General features: G+C 41.4%; 2 protein-coding genes and 1 long non-coding RNA gene across 7 annotated transcripts; 2 read left to right on the forward strand and 1 right to left on the reverse strand.

The window, feature by feature from the left end:
* Positions 1-377: 377 nt before the first annotated feature.
* LOC119735616 (fibropellin-1-like) lies at positions 378-15,714 on the forward strand. Of its 5 annotated transcripts, none has more exons than XM_038209390.1 (20): positions 380-690; positions 2,750-2,840; positions 4,584-4,754; positions 5,605-5,694; positions 6,431-6,679; positions 7,333-7,458; positions 8,415-8,780; positions 10,015-10,128; positions 10,760-10,870; positions 11,019-11,132; positions 11,236-11,349; positions 11,453-11,566; positions 11,670-11,783; positions 11,898-12,011; positions 12,164-12,277; positions 12,661-12,843; positions 13,074-13,187; positions 13,727-13,780; positions 14,377-14,475; positions 14,700-15,714. In XM_038209390.1, exons 1-20 carry the CDS (start codon positions 619-621, stop codon positions 14,942-14,944), a joined length of 2,769 nt encoding a protein of 922 aa, XP_038065318.1. In that variant the 5' UTR covers positions 380-618; the 3' UTR covers positions 14,945-15,714. The 5 variants fall into 5 exon arrangements, with proteins under 5 accessions (XP_038065322.1, XP_038065320.1, XP_038065323.1 ...); XM_038209391.1 differs by having other exon boundaries at positions 382-690; positions 2,762-2,840; XM_038209394.1 differs by lacking the exon at positions 11,236-11,349 and having other exon boundaries at positions 378-690.
* A 1,969-nt stretch (positions 15,715-17,683) lies between these two features.
* LOC119735617 lies at positions 17,684-19,002 on the forward strand. Its single transcript, XR_005272194.1, has 2 exons — positions 17,684-18,200; positions 18,908-19,002. It is a non-coding gene; the product is annotated as an uncharacterized LOC119735617 (long non-coding RNA).
* A 2,291-nt stretch (positions 19,003-21,293) lies between these two features.
* On the reverse strand, positions 21,294-22,747 carry LOC119735487 (alpha-N-acetylgalactosamine-specific lectin-like). The gene has a single exon (XM_038209192.1). The coding sequence runs from the start codon at positions 22,729-22,731 to the stop codon at positions 22,246-22,248; it is 486 nt and encodes a 161-aa protein (XP_038065120.1). The 5' UTR covers positions 22,732-22,747; the 3' UTR covers positions 21,294-22,245.
* Between the last annotated feature and the right edge of the window lie 1,260 nt (positions 22,748-24,007).

A 24,007-nucleotide genomic window follows, 5' to 3' on the forward strand; every position in this document is an offset into this window, starting at 1 on the left:
AGTACTCCAGATGCATATTCGACTATTACGTTCGACGTTTAGAGCAACTGCAGCGCTGTAGAAGAGCTATTGCCGAACTCATTTCACTATTAAAGGTCGGCACTAGGAGCACGGCGTCTAGAATGGGTTGTAGATTCGTTAGATTCCATTCATCACCGGCAACCGTTTATGAAATCACGAATAAAAGATGCTTCAAGGCAGAACGGATTTGGCCCATCGCGGGGACACTGTGGACGGCGTACTATGAATATAATGAAATGGTTTTTCAAATCAATCCTGCTGACTCTGTATGCATATGATACCAGGAGGAGCACGGTTGGCTGAACAGGACACAATAATGAGAGGGTTTGTTGGCTCAGAGCTGACGTCGACTTAAATGCTGATCGGCCTCGGTGATTGTTCAGAGACCTTCAAAAATATTCAACGGTTCGACAGAGTGTCGCTTGTGTTAAAGGCGATTAAGGAATCGTGCAGGATTGCAGCAGTGCCTGACACGCGTCAACCACTACACTACGAGCATTTAGCTGTAGGTGTACCGCGCCCTTTGGTTTGCTGCAGTGTTCCGTTGGTGTAGCCTACCTTGCGTAAACCCAACGAAACCGTATTCCTCTGGCAAGAATGGTTCGTCTTTTCCTTCTTGTGTTGATGTTAGGCCAAGCGGTTTTGTCGTTACCATATGAAGACAGAGCGGTGAGTTTAGTCTAAGTTCCGAGAATATCAGAGTTCTGCAGGATTCTGAAGTTTTGGAGTCAGTTGCAAGTATTACTGCCTGCATAGCCCATAATTGAGCGCGGACATTACTTCTTGGCCTTGGCCCAACATCCATTCATGAAAAAATGCAGGAGATTTGTTCTTTCTTTCTTTCTTTGAGGTATAGATTGTTCTTGAAAGATTTGATGAGAACAAAGTAGTTTCCTAACGTCACAAAAGTCTGTGTAAAAGTATTCCTTTTATACTTAATCAGAAATGTGTACCACTCCTAGTCCCATAAATGTGACTGAAATACTGGACTACCTCCGTATATCAGTCACAGATCCGCGTACCCTCTGTGAGATTATTAGGGTGGCCGGGGAACAGTCTGGTAAATATCAGAGACGCAATGATGCTTGCTCAAAACCGTCTGCATTCTTAGACGAATTACCATGATTTTTTGATAACTAGACCTCTGAAGGTACCGAATTTAACGATTTTGTGCTATTTAGCAGTCATACTATAGCTGGGTTGATTTTCTGTTTACAAAATAATTTCGATCTTTATTTAATTTTCGGCTCCCCTGGCAACGGGACGCTCCGCTCACAGGCCGCACGTGGCTCTGTGACTGATATACGGAGGTAGTCCAGTATTTCAGTCACATGGGACAATACCACTACCAGCATTGTTTTCATTTTTTACATGGCAACATCAGAGATGATGATATATGGTGGGAAATGGAGTCAGTGTATTGCATTCAGTCTCAGAATCATATTTACACAAAACAAACCTGTTTTATGACATTATTTTAGCATTCATTCAGTAGGCATACACTGCCACTGTATAATGTATAATGGAAATGTGTTATGACCAATACATGTTTAAAAACTATATATTTTGGGAAAAAAATGTTCAACGTTGCATAAGAGTAGTTTGCGTGAGACTCCAGCGCACAAAGTTTAGCCACTTGACCACTCGGCAGAAGAACGTCAATGGACCTTTTTACTAATAAATTCATAAATTTCTTTTCAGCAAGACCTCCTATACGATAATTGTGGACCCTATTTTCATTGGGACCCTATTGTCATTGACTTGGACCCTATTGTTCAACGTCCCCTAATGAATAAAAAAATCAACACACCACCACCAATATGGATGCTGTTGCCAACACGTCCGCATTTAAACGCATGCGTAGTATGGCTCGTAACACTTCACGCATGCGTAGTACGGCTAGCTACACATAAACAAGATGGCGGCCAACTTTTATCGATAAATTCGTCGTACATTTCGCGTTCAAACAACCAAGTTTTAAAATAATTTTAACTTTAATTGATATGCAGAAGATGTTCTTTATTGCTTTTTCTACCATAATAGAGCTGTTTTTAATGTTCAAAAGCCTATACAAAATTTGTTGATGCTCGTTGACGACTGTTGAGGCTTGTTGACGCTTGTTGACGCTTGTTGACGCGCTTTAGTGGGACCGGCAGTATGCGATGCAGTAGTTTAACATGTGCGATAGGATTCACGACTAGCACCCAAACAGCTCGAACTTGGAGTCAAAAGTTTGACCTCCGTAGTTTGTTGTCGTAAGAATAACACAAAAAGGTCAATGTGTAAATATTGCTCCTATACTTTTAATCGCCCTTTTCAATCATTTTGTTAAAAACTCCCAAATTGGCTCTGTCCGGGACGCAGTGCCACTTTAAAGCTGTAAGATATTGCTTGTGCACAACCCTTTTCACGGACATTGCTCAGGCAAATTGAAATTGTAGATGTTGATCGCACTAGATAATGATCGTACCCGCAAGTGTAAATGCATATAATCAGAGGTGTGCATAAAAACACGTTTGATCAGTTCACTCAATATTCACATTGTGTCCAACCCCCCCCCCCCGCCCTCGAATTTCCCAAGCTACCCCCATCCAACTCCCCACCCCGCTTAATGTTGACAAGAATTAAAGAGGACGTTGCTATTGGTAGCTTGTGCAAATTGTGCAAAATCACTTCCGAGATTATTCCAATAAGGTTTAGTTTAAATGTGGACTGGTGTTTGTCTCTGCATTCCCTGCAGGAGGGAAGAGATAATGTCAGGCTTATGGAACTACTAGAGCGTGCCTTAGACGATCTGGCTACCGGGGAAAATACAAGAGGTATGTTTTTTATCTGAAAAGACCCGAACTTGTCCTCTCCATCAGCAATAACCCACCCTATGCAACAGCTCAATTTGCCAGCTTTTGCCCCAATTCTAGCTCCCATATCTTTCAGCCCAACAATGACACATAACAGCATCGAAAAGGGTCAATAAAAAAAAATTAGGTTCCAAAGTGTTACTTTTTTTCCTGTTTCTGTTACCTTGGTACTTTGTTAGTTGCCTCCGAAACATAATTAAAAATAACTTCAATCAATCCTTGTATCTGTTCAGGCATGTAGTTTGCTATGCAATGCTTTTAATCAATCGTCCAGAAAAAAAAAACACAGGAAAAAACATAGATAGAAAGAAAACTAAAAATGTGCTTGCGGTCAAACACAAGCTGTTTCTGCTATTTCAAATGACTCTGTGATGTGATGAACACATGGTGACGTCACTTCAATATTCATGTATGACACATCCCAGTTTGCGTACACATCAAGTGACAACCAGATCGGACAAATAGTTCTTTAGGTACAGGCCTAAGAAATTACCCCTTTAATGAGACTTTCATCTATAACGCATTCCGATATATCGTTACAACCGAGACTCTTGAGACGTTGTTGTCACCAAACACATTGGCGGCATATTGAGCATGCGCGCTTTAGATTAAAAATGACGTAAACAATGGACATTTTTACTAATAGATTCATAATTATACACGCATACACGCATAAAAAAAGCCTGGCGGCGAAAAGCCAAAGCGGTCCGTTACAAATGTGTGTTCAAACAGTCGGGTCTATTTCTCTCAATTTGTCGAGATTTTGTCGTCTTTTTTTCTTTGGAAAACCCCATTAAATCGCCAAAGGCGTTACTTTCTGGCCAAAGTGCGTTTTGGGGGCACAGAATAAAAATTTCAAAACCTGTTTTCGTCCCGTACGCACGAGGGCAAAAGGAATTAGCAGGGTCCCTTTCTGCATGATTGGAAAAACAAGCGGTTTGCGTCAGGGTACCCGTCCACCAAGCATCGGGCTTGATCGATGTGGTGCTGAATTGTGACATGGATTCATCGTAGTTAAATCAGCCCGTTCCATTATTCAACCTCGGTAAAACCAGGCCGCGATTCAACACCGTAATGAGGCCCGAAATTCGGTAGACGGTTACCCTGAAGCTCAGTGTTATTTTTTTCCCACTGGTGTGAAAAATGGGCCATGCTGATCTCCTTTGCCCTTGTGCGCACGGGATAAATTGGGTTTTTTTAACGTTTTTATTCTGTGCCCTAAAAAACACGCTTAGGCCAGAAAGATATGCCTTTTGCGATTACTGTCAATGGGGTTTCCTAAGGAAAAAAATACTGGACAAATTGAGAGAAAATAACCCAAATGTTCGGACTCCTGTACATTTCCAATGAACCGCTTTGGCTGCTCGCCGCCAGTCCTATTTATGCGCATGCGTGCATTATTATGAATTTATTAGTAAAAGTCCAGTGAACGGGACTCGTGTGTTTGCTGCCGCCAACGTCTCCAAAGTCTACCATTTCTTTTGTTGTGTAATATGCACACGCCAGGACTCAAGGTGTTGAACTCGCGCTTTATAGTACAGTTACGCACGTATGACACGACCGCTACAAGATTCCCCAAAACTCTTTTAACATAGCTAGCTAGAAATGTGTTTTAAGCAGGCAAATCAGCTTAAACTGAATAACTGGTATTCCGCATGTATTTTCTAGCGTACAGTATATCGAACTTTTTCCTTATATTAATAGACATCGAAGGAACGGAGCTAAGTCTTATAGGCCTTCCAGCATATCAAAGTTCCACTCTTGATGGGAGTCGCGGTAGTGCCTATGCCAAGAAAGTTGTCGATGGTCGGTTTGACGACACCAAGCTGCTGGGTGAAAAAGGAGAATTATACGGAGGAAGTTGCACGATTACTAGTAAGAACGATTGTTTTAATTTATACTGTTTCCATGTAAGAACACAAAAATGACATTCAATATGGGTTGAGCATCCAGAGCTGGTAAATTAATATTTTTAATTTGCTTAACAACATTAGATTAGCTACCATCAACTGAGGAGACCTAAATATATCAAACAAAGCGCGTCAAGCCAAATGAAGCTGTCCCCAGAGTACACATTTATTGATATCAGATTTTATTCACAAGAGGCTCGCTTTAATAAGCCATATGCGAGTAACCTATACCCTTTGGGATTTACATTTGAAAAACATCTGGTACACTGACTTGCTCAGAATGCTTGGCACATTTGAACTTTGAATTCTCCAGACCAAAGACACTGTTGATTATCACATGATTCGGGGCAAGCTCTTGCATAGTTACGTAAGAGACGTTCAGCACCAATACATTGTTCACAATGGGAGAGGATGGCACAAAGACACCAGACCAAACCGGAGCTGGCGGTTGCTAGCATAAGGCTTGCCCCGAATCACGTGATATAGTAACAGTCTCTTTGGTCGGGCGAATGCAAAGTTAAACGTGCAAAGCATTGGATTAAGTCAGCGTTCCAGATTTTATTCAAATGTAACTCGCAAATGGCTTACTCATCCAGCCTACACAATAGGCCGGATTTAGTCCAATCATTGGCGTTACGGGGTAGTCCTATATGATAGCACTGCCCTGATTCCTTCACCAGTCTACTACCAGTTTCAGCACAACTGGCAGTCAGTCACTCGTTTAGTCAGTCGGATATGTACACAAAGGAAAGGGGGGCTAGCCCTCTCGGCCACGTGACAATGTTTTAATTGATCTTTGTTTTCGTCTTATGCAGATGCTCAGGAAAACCCCAACTGGATAATACGACTCGACAAGCGACGCTGTATTAGCAGAGTCAGTGTCTTGAATCGTGGTGACGGCGATAGTAAGTACATGTACATGTAATTGTCGAATTACCTGTTTTGAAATCGTGGTATACTGCTGTCTATCCAAAGGTTAAATCGGCAAAAAGAACTTGAAAACGAGGATTTGATTGATGCATAATGGTCATTGTTCTCCCTCTTTTTTGTGTGCCAGTTTTGGTTTGTTTTTTCTTGAAATAATTGTGTTCAATCCAAAAAGAGCCTATTGAGATGATGGGTGGTTTCCCAAACATCTTGGATGCAAACGGCACTCCCACTATGATACCCCCCCCCCCAGCTCTGTCAAAACATTTTTCCCATAGAAATACCTTCAAAAATAATGCACCCCCCCCCCCCCCCCCCGCTCTGACGCCCAAAGAAAAAATTATAATGACTTGTATACTGTCCGCCTATTCAAAATACGGACAGAGGCAGCTTAGAAAGGGAGTATTTGTACACCATTTTGTAAACTAGTGTTAACGATTGTCGAATTTGAACAGCGCCCCCTATTGAAAAATAAAGTCCCCCCCCCCCCCCCAGTTTTTGATTTTACGGAGGCCAAGTGTACGGAGACAAAAACCTGTCTACATTTTCTGAATTGTCTGCAGATGACCCCCTCCCCCCCTCCCTCCGCAAAGATTCCTGGATCCGCCCCTGTAATCAATATAAAACCCTACTGTATTTTGGATGAACTTAACGGACTATTAAAAAGCTTTTCATTTTGTACCCCCCTCCCTTAAACAATGTTTTTTTCCAAAGGTGAGCGTTTGACGGGCGCCGTCGTCAGAGTTGGGAACACAGGAGTTTTTCAAATGAATAAGAACAGTCTTTGCGGCTCGCCTGTGACGGCTGAGCAAGCTGCCGTACCCGGTGGAACGGTGGATTTCGTATGCGATCAGCTACCAGCCTTGTCGGATTCCGTCATCGTTGGTATTCCCTCTCCAGATGCTACCTTGCAGCTGTGTGAGGTCAGAGTTTGGGAATTACCTTTTGAACGATGCCAGAGAGGTAGGCTTTCATGAATTTTTTTTTTTCATTTAAGACATTCTAATTATGTGTGGTCGCAACAATATCCTCTATATTAAAATTTAATTCTTAAAATATGATACATTTTTTTAATGTGCACGAGGATAAATTCTAGAGAAGTGATGACTTCATACAGTATTGTATGATCCACAGTATTGTATGGCGTCGTTTCGGGAGAATCGAGTATAATTGGGAATTGTCCTTGTGATATTTAAAGGAAATTCATATTTATCAAACCGAAGGGGCATCATTAGTAAACATCACCGCCTCAGAAAGCCGCACTTGCTCAAATATATCATGAAAATCAGAGGCACAAGAAATGACAAATTTAAAAAAACACTCCGAAGCGAAGCGATATGATTAAAGGGCCATTTTTACCTTTTAACACACACATATATTCATTGTGGAAAAGAACCTTTGAAAGTATCTTGATTGTTGCCCCAAGTAGGACTATATCGCCCCAAGTAGGACTATATCGCCCCAAGTAGGACTTTATCGCCGGATGATTGCCCCTGTTACGTACCCCTACCCCCGCCCCAAGACTTTTGATCGACGTCCTCGCTATTCAATGAAGTTTTACGAACTGATTACAAAGTTGTTGAAGATGTTTTGGGTTTTTTCTGTGTTGCTATCAGATGCTAGTCTTGGATGTACACCAAACCCGTGCATTAGCGCAGAATGTGTACCTAAACCGGATGGACAAGCATTCTGCGAATGTTATGATGGACAGAATGGCGAATTCTGTGAAGAGTCATCAATAAGTAAGTGAGATGATAATTGTTAAGCTCCGACTTCCAGCAAAGTCCTTTTGAAAAGTCCTTTTGAAGGCCCGTCTTTTAAAAAAAGTGGATTTTATAAATCATATCGTTTGCCTAACCAGGGTTGTTAATAACGATAATGTGTAAATCGTCACGTAATAAACAGGACTCCCGATGCAGCGTGCTATAAGGCCAAACAAAAAGTCTCCGGTTTCTGGTATGCGCGCGCGTCGCCGTAGCCATGCGCGTCGGCAAAATGAAAAAAAGAATTCAATGAAAGATGATGTCTCAAAACCGCCAAACTCAATGGTTTGACTGGAATCCTGCTGCTGCACAACGTGTTTTTAGATGGGGTTATGGTTGAGAATAAGCTTAATGTGGCCTCTCTGGACTCATATATTTGCACTAAGTTTAAAAAAAAAAAGCCGCGTCGCCGCACCACTTTTTGGGCAAGCTCCGTACCAGAAACCGGAGACTTTTTTTTGGCCTAAACGAGTCCTGTTTATTACGTCACGATTTACTATGTTTTGTTTACTGCCCCCAACAACGACTTTTGCACAAATTGCACGTTCGGGTCGAAACAGGACCTGAAAAACAGCTCTCAAAAGTACCTGTTGTACTCATTTCATGACAGACACAATAGTCGTTTTTATTTCATCACACCTTAGGCTACATATACCCGAAAAATGACGGAAATGTCTTTGAGCATTCCACAACCTCTTTAAAACGCCATAAGCCGAGACTAACGGTAGAATTGTTTTCTTTTATTGATGCAACTTATCATCTTCACTGCATCTCAAATTTTTCTCAATTTATTTATAGTAACAAACATATAAGGTAACGATATTAACTTCAGGGATTAAAGCTGTGGGATTCGGCCTTTTTCGACTTATCTTGCACGTTTGTTTAAATTGTATGCTGATTTACGTATATTTTGTATCTTTCTTGAACCAATCAAGGGATAGAATGTGAGCCAAGCTCTGACGAAGATCGCTACATCTACGATCAGTATGAGGGTTACATACAGTCGCCGGGGTACCCTGAACCGCACGGAATCGAACAACGATGTCCTTACATCATCGGCTTTCCTGGTGCAGAGAAGATCGAGATAAGATTTGAAGATGTAGATATGGATTTTAGCAAATCGAATTACCTTGTCTACCAGCCCGGTGATACAATGGACTTTCAGAGTGATGAGAAGGTGGTACTTCAAGGCCTTCCTAAGGAGTCGATTGTGGTGAATGACGACAAGGTATCGGTCTTCTTCCAGACATCTTCCTTCAACCCTGATAATCAAAAAGGATTTAGGATGCACTTTAAAATCCGTAAGTAAAAGATTTTTTTTTTGTTCTGGTTATACTGTTCGTATTTCGGCCAGTTTTATTATTGAGTAAACGGGCACATTCCAATTGCTGTTTTAAAATTGTTCCAATAAATCGCAGGTTTTTTCCTCAACAGGTCATTCTCTCTCAGTTATAAAAATCGCATCTATATTCATATTGGATTCGTTAAAAACATGAATTTTTGTATAGACCTTTCTTTGTTTGTAAACATTGACACCATTTAATATGGACTGCCGTAAGCGCATGAATTGAAGCCGGGGTTGGCTATTTTTCTTCCAGAAAAAAAGGCCTCATAACGCTTTCAATACATAGTCAAATGGCATGTGTAGAAATTACGTTGTATGTTTGTCGACAATGTCGTATTGCCAAGTATCAAATAAAATTTTGGTTATCTGTAATAACTCTTTTTTTTTAATTTTTGAAGTGTTGGACCTCCCATAGTTTCGCAACCTGTGGTTGGCAAAAATGCAGATTGCTAACCAAGCGTAGAAAAGTCTATGTCACAGTTTGCCTTCTGTCTCTGTTTTTACCGACGTCGATGATTGTCAAATCTTCTGTGAATCATAATTGTATCGTTATCTTTATTTTGTCTTACCTTAAGATATCATGTCCCAATGAAAACTTAGTCCAGCTACAAGCATACTCTTTCACGCCAACATGTCCCCAACCTGGAAAAAAATTCTCCATACATGACACAATTACATGCGCAAGGTCTCGGCAACTGATGTTGAGCACTATTCGGTGCATTTGTGTATATAGCACCCATGAATGACCTTACTGTGTTGAAGGTTAGTGTACATGTACCGAAGTAGTCGTTATAGCTACTTCCCTGACTAAGAACATCATGCGGGATTACAGGTAAGTCTGCATCTATCAACATTGTGTCTGAACGTTTCCTATGCAGTTTATCAAATCACAGTCACACTAGCATTGTCTCATTAAATCACTGTGGACAGATATGGGCAAGTGTGGTAGCAGCCCTTGCCAGAATGGCATTTGTCATGACGAAGTGAACGGTTTCAGCTGTGACTGCTCCCCAGGCTACGAGGGAACCTTATGCGAGACCAATAAGTAGTCCTACCAGAAAAAGAATATCTTTCTGTCAAATAACATGGCCATTTCTCGCATATCTTTATTCAATGAATGACGACAAGAACCCCTGGCTGTGACGGCAATGTTATGATACCTGCATTGATGTCTTTTCTCTAATCCTAAGATATCGACGAGTGTGCCAGCGATCCATGCCATAATGCTGCCGAGTGCGTCGATGGTGTCAATGAGTTTTCATGCACGTGTGCTCCTGGATTTACTGGACCCCTATGCGAAACCGGTTAGTTGAACTCATCAATGTGGTGACCGTCAACTGTTCCTCTTTTTGTTATGTTCCTTTTACCTACTGTATTTTTTTTTTGGGGGGGGGCTGTTTCTGCTGCGGATGATGATGCTGTTACTACTACTACTACTACTACTACTTCTACTACTACTTCTACTCAAACGACCACGGTGAGGGTTGACAACAGTTCCTCAACATGTGTAGAGATTTTTTTGTGCTATAAGCCAACTCGCTAGCATTAGGACATTTGTCCCATTGACAACTTAGTCCAGCTAAAAGCATACTCTTTCACGCCAACATGTCCCCAACCTGGAGAAAATTCTCCATACATGACACAATTACCTGCACAAGGTCTCGGCAACTGATGTTGAGCACTATTCGGTGCATTTGTATAGCACTTATGAATGACCTTACTGTGTTAAAGACTAGGTGTACATGTACATGTCCTGCAGCCATAATGCAGGAAAAGACATGCTTATGAAGTAGTCGTTATAACAACTTCCCTTACTAAGAACATCATGCAGGATTACAGGTAAGTCTGCATCTATCCACATTGTGTCTGAAAGTTTCCTATGCAGTTTATCAAATCACTTTCACAAGCATTGTCTCATTAAATCCCCGTGCACAGATATTGACGAGTGTAGCAGCAGCCCTTGCCAGAATGGCGTTTGTCATGACGAAGTGAACGGTTTCAGCTGTGACTGCTCCCCAGGCTACGAGGGAACCTTATGCGAGACCAGTAAGTAGTCCTACCAGAAAAGCCATATCCATATATTTCGGTCAAATAACATTGCAATTTCACGCTCATCTTTACTCAATGAAGACAATGACCCCTGGCTGTGAAGGTAATGTTATGATACCGGCATGATGTCTTTTTCCTTTCGCAGATATGAACGAGTGTGGCAGCGATCCATGTCAGAATGGTGCCGAGTGCGTGGATGGTGACAACGAGTTCTCCTGTTCATGTGCTGCAGGATTTGCTGGACCTATGTGTGAAACTGGTTAGTTGAATAAATTCGTACAGGTTGATTCCTCGAGCCACCTTGATTATCTTCCGTTGTTTTCCCTTGTTTTATCCTTGTTTTCCTTTTCTATAATCTTTAGGTGTCGACGAGTGTGGCAGCGATCCATGCCAGAATGGTGCCGAGTGCGTGGATGGTATCAACGAGTTCTCCTGTACATGTGCTGCAGGATTTGCTGGACCTATGTGTGAAACTGGTTAGTTGAATAAATTCGTACAGGTTGATTCCTCGAGCCACCTTGATTATCTTCCGTTGTTTTCCCTTGTTTTATCCTTGTTTTCCTTTTCTATAATCTTTAGGTGTCGACGAGTGTGGCAGCGATCCCTGTCAGAACGGTGCCGAGTGCGTGGATGGTATCAACGAATTCTCCTGTACATGTGCTGCAGGATTTACTGGACCTATGTGTGAAACTGGTTAGTTGAATAAATTCGTACAGGTTGATACCTCGAGCCACCTTGATTATCTTCCGTTGTTTTCCCTTGTTTTATCCTTGTTTTCCTTTTTTATAATCTGTAGGTGTCGACGAGTGTGGCAGCGATCCATGTCAGAATGGTGCCGAGTGCGTGGATGGTGTCAACGAGTTTGCATGCACATGTGCTGCAGGATTTACTGGGCCTCTCTGCGAAACCGGTTAGAATAATAAAATCGTATAGGTAGATTCCTCCTGCCTCGCCCCACCTTCTTAATCTGTTTCTGTTGCCCCTTACTTGCCAAATCATTGTCATACTTGTATCTAATCTTCAGATATCGACGAGTGTGAGAGAGATCCATGCCAGAATGGTGCCGAGTGCGTGGACGGTATCAGTGAAGTTTCATGCACGTGTGCTGCAGGGTTTACTGGAACTCTCTGTGAAACCGGTTAGTTGCATGAAACCGTATAGGTGCAGATGGGCAAAATGCCCACCCAATCTTGACTATTTTCTTTGTTTTCTCACGACTTGTTTCATACTAGTTTTCACTAGTACAATCTTGATCATTTTAGCTTTGTCTTCCTTTTCTCTTTTCTTTAGATATTGACGAGTGTGTCAGTGATCCATGCCAGAATGGTGCCGAGTGCGCGGATGGTGTCAACGAAGTTTCATGCAAGTGTGCTACAGGGTTTATCGGACCTCTCTGCGAAACTGGTAAAAACGGCTTCATTAAATTTATACAGTTTTAATAATATTTCTTTGTCATTGCCGTACAACGTACGCCCTCTTTCGTTCTTCTGGATACTACATGAAACTCTGTTCTCCCTTGCTCTTCATGGAATTTATTTGTTTTCTTATAACGATTTTAAAATTGTGTGGTTTTTATAAACAAACTGTTTTCTCCTTCGGACACCTGTTAGTTTTCTTTATACCATTTTTAATACTCAGTCTTAAACAAATAAAGAGAGACATCAAGTCCATTTATAAATCAAAAATACGTTTTACCCCTACCTTCGTCAGGATACTATCATTAGATTCTCAAAATAATAATATTGAACCAAGTATAAATGATTTCCTTTGACTCTCTTTTTCAACAGCTTTACAAGAGCCAGCTAAGCCTGTACAGCCTGTTACACCTGTTGAACCGGTTGAACCTGTTATAGAAGAATCCAATGGATGCACAACCAATCCTTGCAAGAACGGTGTCTGTATAAACTATGGGGTAGATGGTTTTAAGTGCGTATGCTCCCCAGGCTACGCAGGAACTGTGTGCGAAATTGGTAAATTTCAAACTTGTTTTGATCATGACTCGAAATAAGTGTCCCGAAGCGGACGAAGACTTACAAATCTTCTACAAAAATATAGCCATGCTGTGGTTTGTTTGTACAATGTCCAAGTGTTTAAGCCGGTACCAAGCTCACGAAGTAAGAATAATATTCAGGTTCTGTAAATATAAAACTTGTTTGTACAAGTGATTGTGCGTACAGACATCCGTTTCTCTTTTCTTAAGACATTGACGAGTGTAGCAGCGATCCGTGTCAGAATGGTGCCGAGTGCGTGGATGGTGTCGCTAAAGTCTCTTGCAAGTGTGCGGCAGGATACACTGGACGTCTCTGTGAAATCGGTGAGTTAATACTTGAATCGAAACCACTTCCGCTGAGTCTGATCAAACTCCCTACCTTAGACAGGACCTTCATATTTTTTTGTTATATGATATAGCAGGGTCGAGGGCACATCCAATAGGGTAGATTGTGTGGCCACAAGAACACCAACGTCAGCAACTTCGATCAATTGTAATTATTTTACTCAATGGGAAACTTCCCTGGATAATTGTCCAAACTCATCCGTATCTTCAGACCTCTGTTGTCTGTGCGGTATTGATTAGTTTTGATGTATCCACTTGCCATTCATTTCAACAGCCCGGGTTTCTTTTGTCAAATCAAGGTCATGAGTGGTGTAGCGCCCACTTAAACTATTGAACTTGAAGCTTGAGGTCCTTTGAGAGAATGAACTTCAAGGTGTCATAAATATGGCTCCTACAGCATTTTGATGGATTTCGGAGGGATTGTTTGACTTTCCCGGTCTTTTCCTTGCACGAATGCCTACGGAGTTCAGATAAAGTAATTGACCGTTATTCATGTTTTCGATGTTTTTTAATGACAGAGCAACTCCAAGGAGCATCAGATGCCCGTCCTCAGCTACACTCCACCTCCACAGGTCTGAGTTCGTTTATTTCACATTATTTGTGTAGGTTGATTTGATAAGAATGTTGCGCTCGCGCACTAATTTCCAAGTCAAGCGATCGAGTGAAGCGAGTCCAGCAAGTGTGCGAGGCTGTTGGTAATCAGCGGTACAGCCAACCTCGGTTGATCGAGAGGACTTGCCGACACTCGTCGACTAGCAGGCACTGAATAAAGGCTCACTGCTCTTAAACAAACAAGATCAGTATGATTGAAATATTTTCATCTTGAACCATCTTGCTCAGTTATTCAAGACAAAACCTCAAGGGAAGATCCAGGGAGAGGGGAAAAATTCATTTTTTTTTCTTTAGTGACGTCGCAATGGTAGGCACTGGTACACCACCATCTTTTACTCCAACAACAATTGGTTAAAGTGGTCAGAAATTGCCTCAGATAGCAACACAGAGCATCTAGTATCCAACAATTTTTGGGGCCCACTTCTTGGGGTACCAAATTGTTGGTACCCCAAAAATTGTGGTCTGGATCCACCCTTGAAGCTGCGATGAACAGTATTATTATTTTCAGATATCAAATATTACACTGTGCCACTCATCCTTCCCTGTATTTCTTTAGGGGTTGAAGTTGAAACACAAACCTCGTTCATGCAAGTAAACCTCGTCACTGAATACTGCATCAAGAAAGTCGTCGTACACAAGCGCGGTGATTGCACCGGTAAGGGATAACATTTTCACTCGGTAAAATTTAATCTTAATTCATGTATAATTGTGCTTTAATCTAGTGTGTGTTGTCTTAATGTCGGAGGACTGATGCTTTTAGGTGTATGCTTAAATAAAGAGACTTTTGGGGAATAAAATAAAGCTATTTCGTGATGAAAACTGTTGTTTACAATTTGATTCGAAAAGTATTTATTAGTGTTCTATGTACTCTTATTCTAGGTGCTCGTTTGACCGGTGCCGTGGTACGTGCCGGGACAAGCTCTACCGGGCTTAACAACGGTATATGCGGCTCGGCTCTGACCGCCCAGCAAGCCGAAGTACGCCGGTCTACCGTGGACTTCGTGTGCGACCCTCCCTTGACGGCCAAGTTTGTCACCGTGGATATCCCATTGCTGAGGGTAACCAAGCAGCAGATATGTGAAGTCACGGTTGAGCAAGGGACCCCAGGACCGTGTTATGAGTAGGAGGAGTGACAGATACCATCAAGAATGACATACACAATGTAAACAGAGCAAAGCAAATCAAAGAGACTTTTAAAAACAAATACAGAATTGTGTACTGCTTATGTTAAGCAGATGAGGAAATTACATCTTTACGCTTTATAGTATAGCGGTGATGGGGTGTGCAACAAAATATACTTTTTCTTTTTTTAATGCTAAAATGGGTGTCATTGGCTAGTGTGGTATTTAGATTAGGCTTTTATAATGATGTTTAATGGATACGAATATAGCTTACAACGTAACGACGACAGCCTGTGTTTATTGCGTTGTATTTTGAGTTTTAATGTCGCAATCATGGAAAGTAGTTGGTCGTTCTGGTTTAGTTGTGTGCATTTGAAGGGTCGTAAAGAACCGTGTTTTTAACCAATTGAACCTAAATTCGTTGCATGATTTGAAAACATGAAAACAAAACACACAATCATGTTTTGCATCAAGTGTAAGCTGACATGCATAAAACCCAGAAATGTACCATGTTAATAAAGAGCACATACTTCAAGGAAATATTATGGATATAACTGACATGATCACTGGCTCACAGAATGCATCGCGATAAACTCTCAGTGACGTTATTCCCTGTCCTTTGTGTCACAAGGTTTTAAGTTTACCAATTTATACCTCGTTTTGTTTGATCCTTTAGCGGTGGTGGATGAATTCATTTCATAACCAAGTACGTTTATTTAGTGTAATTCAAATAAAATTAAAGTATATTTAGTGCAATGAAAAAAACCCGAGAAGTATATCATTTGTTATCGTTAATTCATAAATACCTATTACAGTAAACCAATTCCTATTGGTCGAGAGCCCGTCACGTGGCCGGTCTTAAACGGATGATAAAGACATGGCTGGTTGGTCTTCAACACATTTGTCACATGAAATTTGGACTCCCATGAAATCCGGTGCCTATTTTAACGTTTCATTGGATGAACGTTCATTCTCCTCTCGTATGCATGCGCAATACTACCAGTGAATCAGTATTTCATAGTCCGAAATTCACACTTCACCAGTCCACCTGCGTTTTGTGCGACATCGCGCAGTACGCGCGATGCGCACGCCGATCTTCTTATAAGGAAAAGAGTTGTAGAGGGACATTTCATATCCAAGTCAGAGGGGTGTTTCATAAAACATGAAGTAAAATTTTTGAAAAAAAATGGTTCGCAACGTCTAGTTTTTGACTTGTTTTGATCTTGGGACCAAAAAGATTTGGGGTTTTTTTTGAACGAAAAGGTATTTATGATTGGGAATAAATATGTGTTTGGTCGGTATATGGATGGGTGATACATACCCTCAGCTTCGCCTTGCGTAATGATCACCCATCCGACCCCAACCGGTCTTAAACTGAGCGTTATAATACATCCCAAACACACATTTATTCTATTATTTAATTGACGGGTTCTAGATTCAGTGGTGCATGGTTTGAGCAGATCGTGGGTCGAGTCCTATCAATAGTCAATATGTTTTTTCGTAATTATAAATGGGTAGATTTAGGTTATTCACACCATAACAGACATTTTGGCTTTCTATCATGTTGCTATCAGTTTCACCTTAATGACCGCCACAATTTTCAGAAATGCTCGGCAATATATCCGTTTCCATAAATTGCAAGTAGCAATTTCACCAAGATCCCTTCCCGGGTGATTTTATTAAGAAATATAGAACGGAAAATTATTGCAAATTCTGGAATTTGTGCAACTGAGCTTTCCAATTCAAGAGTTCAAGAGCCAAGGGCACGCGCATTCGTGGTATTCCTATTGGTTGAAGGGACCTTTCTAGCATAGCGTGACTCGCGCGAGCCTTGCTCCACCGCAAAAAATGGCTGCCGCCGAACTTGTCTATAACAGGTGAATGGCAACGCAGTTGAAAATGTTCACAGACGGGTGGCGCTAGGCTTATACAGAAGCTCCCCACGTGCGACCTTGTACTTGCAGGCTCTGTTCATTCTGCACAAAGTTTGAGTAAATTTAGGTCTTTAGTAATATTTGTTATAACATAACCATTCAAAAAATGAACATAGTAATTAAAAGCTGAAAAAGAAAATGTTTCAATTAAAAATTCTGGGAGAGAATTTCATAGCTTTTCTACCCTATTTGTTAGTATTAAAACGCCAGCCAAATAATTTATAAGCTGAATATTTTTTTTTTCAATTGTCCATAATATAAACAATTTTCCGAAAAAAAGGAATACAACTCCATACTGTAAGGCATTAAGGCTGAATCATCCCAGGCCGGCAGCAGATATGTGGAGTGACGATTGACCAAGGGACCTCTGGACCGTGTTATGTGTAGGAGGAATAACAGATATCATCAACTGACACAAAATTATGACATTTTAGGTTGGGTTAGAAGCCGAACAAGATACTGTTTGATAAAGGATGAAACGAAATCTTCATTTTCGCTTTGGTATGAAAAGGTGTCATCAGCTGGTTTGGTGTTTAGATTAGACACTTCATGTTACTGTGTAATAAGCCATGTGCGAGTTAAATTTGAATATAATCTTGGACGCTGACTTAACGCAATGCTTTGCAAGTTTAAACTTTGCATTCTCCCGATCAAAGAAACTGTTACCATATCACGTGGTTCGGGGCAAGCCGTATGCTACGTGTGTATTTGCCTACATTCGGCGACCCCCTATTGTTCTTCTGTTGTTTGTACTTTTTAAGAAGACCTCCCATATGTTTTGTACACGAATCCAAATTGGGGACCTCTCGGGAATATGGGGACCCTGTTGTCCTCTATTGTTCAACGTCCCCTATTGATTCAGAAACAAACTCACATACTCGCGTACCACTTGGGGTACCAATATTGCCCACTTCTTATTCCCTACTTCTTATTTCCTACTTCTTATTCCTTATCATTGTTCGCCACTGAAATCCCTTACGCTATGGCCTTTCTGATGTGGGGTACCAAGATTTCTAAAGATCAACTTGCGGGGTACTATTGTCCCTATTGTTATTCTTTGTTCTCAGTACCCCGTAAGTACCAATATACACGGGTGAATACGCCGTACGTGCACGCGCTTTAATTAGCAATTGATTCCTAAGTTACATTATTGGAAGATGTTTTGTTTTAAAGGCACAAAAAAATAATCACGTTGAGATAATGTAAGTAAGCTTATATCGCAATTAGATACTTGACTTATTATTTCTTTCATTCAAACTTAAATATCAATCGAATTTACGTATTTCGTTTCGTAGAAGATAGCACAAGTGTCGATTGTGTGCTTTGTGATTCTACCTTTGTGCTAGACTCTGACCTGTTATCGACCCTGCTGAACACGTATAGGTACAGATCTGCATATTAAAAAACAGATGGTAAAATTTTTGTCTTCTCCATTTAGTTTTTGCTTTGCTCTGTTATTCTGGCTGTACCTTTTGTTTAGTTAATTGGCAATCATGTCTCTTCGCGTTTCCTGAAACGCTGAGCAAATATAACTTAAAAATGTTGTAAGACTTAATACTGAGTTGTCATTACTGAGGCAAATCAGCGTAGGCCTATGTCTGTTAAAATAATTGTACAATCTGTTCTAGTACTTTTTTTCTGATAATTCCATTAAAGGTAAGTAGCTGCAGTTCATTCATCCTCTGTTAACAGGGGCGGATCCAGGAACTTTCGCAGGGGGGGGGGGTTCATCGGCGAAAAAACTGAAATGTAGACGTTTTTTTTTCTCCAGACACTTGGCCTCCGAAAATCAATAGGGGGAAGGGGGGCGGGGGGGGGGGGGGGCTCCTACCATACTATCAATGGGGGCGCTGTTCAAATCTGTCGATTATTAACACTTTATCACAGAACAGTGTACATATACCCCCTAACCAAGCTGGCTGTCCGTATTTAGTGCAAAGGTGGACATTATAACCAGTAAAACATGCTTAGGTGTCGGAACAGGGGGATTCAAAAAAAAAAATTCATGGAAAAAATTGTTTTGACGGAGCAGGTGATTCTACCTTTGTGCTAGACTCTGACCTGTTATCGACCCTGCTGAACACGTATAGGTACAGATCTGCATATTAAAAAACAGATGGTAAAATTTTTGTCTTCTCCATTTAGTTTTTGCTTTGCTCTGTTATTCTGGCTGTACCTTTTGTTTAGTTAATTGGCAATCATGTCTCTTCGCGTTTCCTGAAACGCTGAGCAAATATAACTTTAAAATGTTGTAAGACTTAATACTGAGTTGTCATTACTGAGGCAAATCAGCGTAGGCCTATGTCTGTTAAAATAATTGTACAATCTGTTCTAGTACTTTTTTTCTGATAATTCCATTAAAGGTAAGTAGCTGCAGTTCATTCATCCTCTGTTAACAGGGGCGGATCCAGGAACTTTCGCAGGGGGGGGGGGTCATCGGCGAAAAAACTGAAATGTAGACGTTTTTTTTTCTCCAGACACTTGGCCTCCGAAAATCAATAGGGGGAAGGGGGGCGGGGGGGGGGGCTCCTACCATACTATCAATGGGGGCGCTGTTCAAATCTGTCGATTATTAACACTTTATCACAGAACAGTGTACATATACCCCCTAACCAAGCTGGCTGTCCGTATTTAGTGCAAAGGTGGACATTATAACCAGTAAAACATGCTTAGGTGTCGGAACAGGGGGATTCAAAAAAAAAAATTCATGGAAAAAATTGTTTTGACGGAGCAGGTGATTCTACCTTTGTGCTAGACTCTGACCTGTTATCGACCCTGCTGAACACGTATAGGTACAGATCTGCATATTAAAAAACAGATGGTAAAATTTTTGTCTTCTCCATTTAGTTTTTGCTTTGCTCTGTTATTCTGGCTGTACCTTTTGTTTAGTTAATTGGCAATCATGTCTCTTCGCGTTTCCTGAAACGCTGAGCAAATATAACTTAAAAATGTTGTAAGACTTAATACTGAGTTGTCATTACTGAGGCAAATCAGCGTAGGCCTATGTCTGTTAAAATAATTGTACAATCTGTTCTAGTACTTTTTTTCTGATAATTCCATTAAAGGTAAGTAGCTGCAGTTCATTCATCCTCTGTTAACAGGGGCGGATCCAGGAACTTTCGCAGGGGGGGGGGTCATCGGCGAAAAAACTGAAATGTAGACGTTTTTTTTTCTCCAGACACTTGGCCTCCGAAAATCAATAGGGGGAAGGGGGGCGGGGGGGGGGGCTCCTACCATACTATCAATGGGGGCGCTGTTCAAATCTGTCGATTATTAACACTTTATCACAGAACAGTGTACATATACCCCCTAACCAAGCTGGCTGTCCGTATTTAGTGCAAAGGTGGACATTATAACCAGTAAAACATGCTTAGGTGTCGGAACAGGGGGATTCAAAAAAAAAATTTCATGGAAAAAATTGTTTTGACGGAGCAGGGGGGGGGTTTGACCCCCTCCCCCCCCCCGCCCCCGCCCCCCCCCCCCTTGATCCGCGCCTGGTTTAGTAAACGAATGGGAAACGCAACATCAAGCCCAAAATACATAAAAAGAATTAATGGTACATTCCTGAGGTCAACCTGGTCATTATCACGCAGCGAAGGCTGGGTCCTCACACCGTTATTCCATGTTTAATAAATACTTTGAGAGTTGATGGCTTCTGACTGGTAGAGACTCGATCACGTGGGGGTGCATTAACGGTGATATAAAGACCGGCTAAAAAAAGCGAATAAATGGCCCCTGAACCAGCGTTGATCCAGCATCATGTAAGCCAATGATTGGACAACATATAATAGTTCTACGATTGCTTTTAACCATACAGCAGTACACATGCGCTCAACCACATGCAACCACCATCGTGTGAAGACTTACGCGCGCGTATGCACCACGGTTACCATGCGCGCGATGCATGATGCATGATGCACGTGTTGATATTATTGCCTGTGTGACGACATTTCAGGTTAGAAATATATTTTTTTTTTAAATGCAATCCAATCAATACAATCTGCCATGCGACGTTTTTAATCTACGATTATTCAGGAGTAAAATAAAGTTAATCGTGCAAGATAAAAAAAAAAAAGTAAACAATCAAAAACAAACAACTTTAAAAATGGGGAAAAGGGTAAAAGAAACAAATATAAGTTAAATAAATCACATAAAAAACTATTTTGAGACACTCCAATCATGCATACTGATGACAGGAAAATGTAGAGATTAGAATTTCAAATCTTGAAGAATTCACTTCAACATTTTCGCCATTGGTAATTTGTCGGCGGGTACGTTGAGCAACGAAAACTGGCATCTGTGCTTATACATTTCGTTGTAAACGAATGAAGTTAAGCCCGGTTCATACTCGGCGCGAAAGCGAAAGCGAACGCGAATTTGTGACATCATGGGGAGTATTCGCACTGCGAATTCGTAAAAGTTGAACATATTTCAACTCAACCCGTGACGTCAAATGCCTCGTGACGTCAAATTCGCTTCGCTTTCGCATTCGCGTGAAGTATGAACCGGGCTTAATTTATATGGTTAATTTTGTATTGTGAAAAATGAACCAGGGGTTGTTTTCTTGTCACTAACGCGTGCGCGGTTCTTTTAATTAGTCCATCGAAATCTGAGCAAATTTTTAAACCGTACTTAGACAGCAAAATTTACCAACAAAATACCTCCACCAATACGTCAGTATTATCAAGAAATTTGTGTAAACAAAAATTCAAGAGTAAATGAATTTAAACTAAAATAAGGTGTCCAGTCAAGTCATACTTGCAATTTATGTTTGAGTCTGTAACATGAGGAATCGGATTTCGAATTGAAAGGTTTATTTTGAGCGTTGCAGTTCCAAGACACATTCCATTTCGTTTGTTCCTTAGTTTTTGGCGTCGAGTAGTGCGGCTTAGGTATACCGGCTGATTAGTTCATTGATGCTAGAGACCTTCGTCCATATTCCTTTCACTATTAAACTGGACACTTGGTAAAACGAGCAAAGGCTAACTACTGTATGTTAAACTTGAAAGCATGCAGGTCTGTAAATGCAGAAGCCACGAAGATGCGAAGTAGGTTATGGATATCATTTTCACTTAACCACTTAATTTTGAAGTGATAATGTGAGTGTTTGTTTCGGTAAAACTTGGTGATGATGACATCGGCTTCCGGTTTTGAAGTGCTACTGTGAGTGTTCGTTTGGTAAGTCTGCTGGGTGATTTGGCCTATGACAGATGACATCGGCTTCAGGTTTTGAGGTCATACTGTGAGTGTTCGTTGGGTAAGACTGCTTGGTGATTACTGATTATGACTGATGACATCGGCTTCGGGTTTATTCGGCTTTAAGCAAACATGTTTCTACGCATCTCCGTAGTCGTCCGCTGAGGGGTCGATTTACTTTGCAGTGGTCATCTTGCACATGTATGCGTGCGCATGGCCGCATTTGGTGTCATTCCATTCGCCATCCCAACCGTTCGGCATGTTGGTACAGTGCTCCTTACCAACGTTGTTGGGTTCGCCACTGCGCCATCCGGTGTAGCTGACCGCTGATCTATCTGTCCAGATGAAGTTCCCTTCCTCTGCCTCGTCAGTGAAGCCGATCCACAGGCCACTCCCTGTTGTCCCACGGACCGACATCCACATAGTGTAGAGCAGATTATCCTCCTCTGCGCTGGTTATGGACGCCAGGTGACCCTGACCGACTTCAGTAAACTCCTTGCAGTGCTTCTCTGCTTCAGCGAAGGTCTTGGCGGTGCCGAAATAACGGTAGCAGTTGCCAATGTAGAAAGTCCACATCGGTGGACACTTGGGGCATTGTGGTTGACATGCCGCGGCCAAACCCACCAACAGGACGAAGCACAAGACTCGCATGAAAGCCATGATGTTTACAAGTTGTCTTTCAGTTGCAGAATGAGGCGTGGAGATGAGAGGCACTGCTTAAAAACCCTCGCTGGGTCCCACTTTGGTATATCTGTAACGTTACATTGGTGTCGAGTGTCACTTTGCCAATACAATTTGGAGATTTGGCCAGGGCAACATTCCCCATGAAGGCAGTTTGAATTGTTTACCACGTATTACTGAAATTTACATATCACGTCATCTCTTTGGTTTAAGGCTGACTTGTCATTATTGAGGAAAATCAGCATGGTATACAGTCTGTTGAAAATGAAAGGAAATTATACAGTCTGTTCGAGGCTAAATTTGATCGATAATTGTACTGAAATAAGTTGACTCTTCATTTATCCTTTGTTTCCTAAAAGCCAGGCTCGTTGTTGAGTAAACAAACGGGTAGCGCATTCAAGGGCGAAATATGTTGAGTGACTGTAAAAGGCCAAAATATTTTTAATTTAATAGAAAATTCCTGAAGAAAAGAGCCATACAGACTGTAGCGACGTACGTATTGTGTTTTTATCGATAATTCCTCTGAAGCTAATTGGCAGTTCATATCCCTTTTGTTACCTTAATCCGGTCGCTTTCTTTAACACAGGAAGCGCGCACTGCCAACGCCGAATGAATTATTTTCAATACCCGAGGCAAAGTTTCAGTTGCGCTGTTGCAACGATAGATAATTAATATGGCGACGTACATATTGTGTTTTATCGATAATTCCTCTGAAGCTGATTGGCAGTTTGTACCCTTTTGTTACCTTAATCCGGTCGCTTTCTTTAACACAGGAAGCGCGCTCTGCCAACGCCGAATGAATTATTTTCAATACCCGAGGCAAAGTTTCAATTGGACTGTTACAAAGATAGATAATTAAACTGTCTTTGTAACACATATGCAGCATCTGTGTGTGTGACAAAGGATGTCGGATGTCATATTCCCACACAAGTAGGTGCATGCGCTATATTTCAAATCACGCCATTAAAGGGCACGATAGAACAAGCCCAAGGTTTGGTTACAATCACGAGGCCAAGAGGCGGTTGTTGCCTAATAAACTGTCACATCTGACGAACTATATCCGTTCGCCACGCCAGCGTGCACGTCACAGTCTAGCCTCCACCAACAGCCAATCACAACACTCGACGTCACGCTTGACGCCAAGGCGGTCCTGTAGATTTTAGAGGTTGCTACGAACACTGCATTTCAATGGGGTGTTAAAAAGCGATATCATTAATCTTGGCTCGAAATAAGCTAATTTATCACTTTATTTCTT

This window comes from Patiria miniata, unplaced genomic scaffold (assembly GCF_015706575.1).
Source record: "Patiria miniata isolate m_02_andy unplaced genomic scaffold, ASM1570657v1 HiC_scaffold_29, whole genome shotgun sequence".
NCBI lineage: Eukaryota > Metazoa > Echinodermata > Asteroidea > Valvatida > Asterinidae > Patiria > Patiria miniata.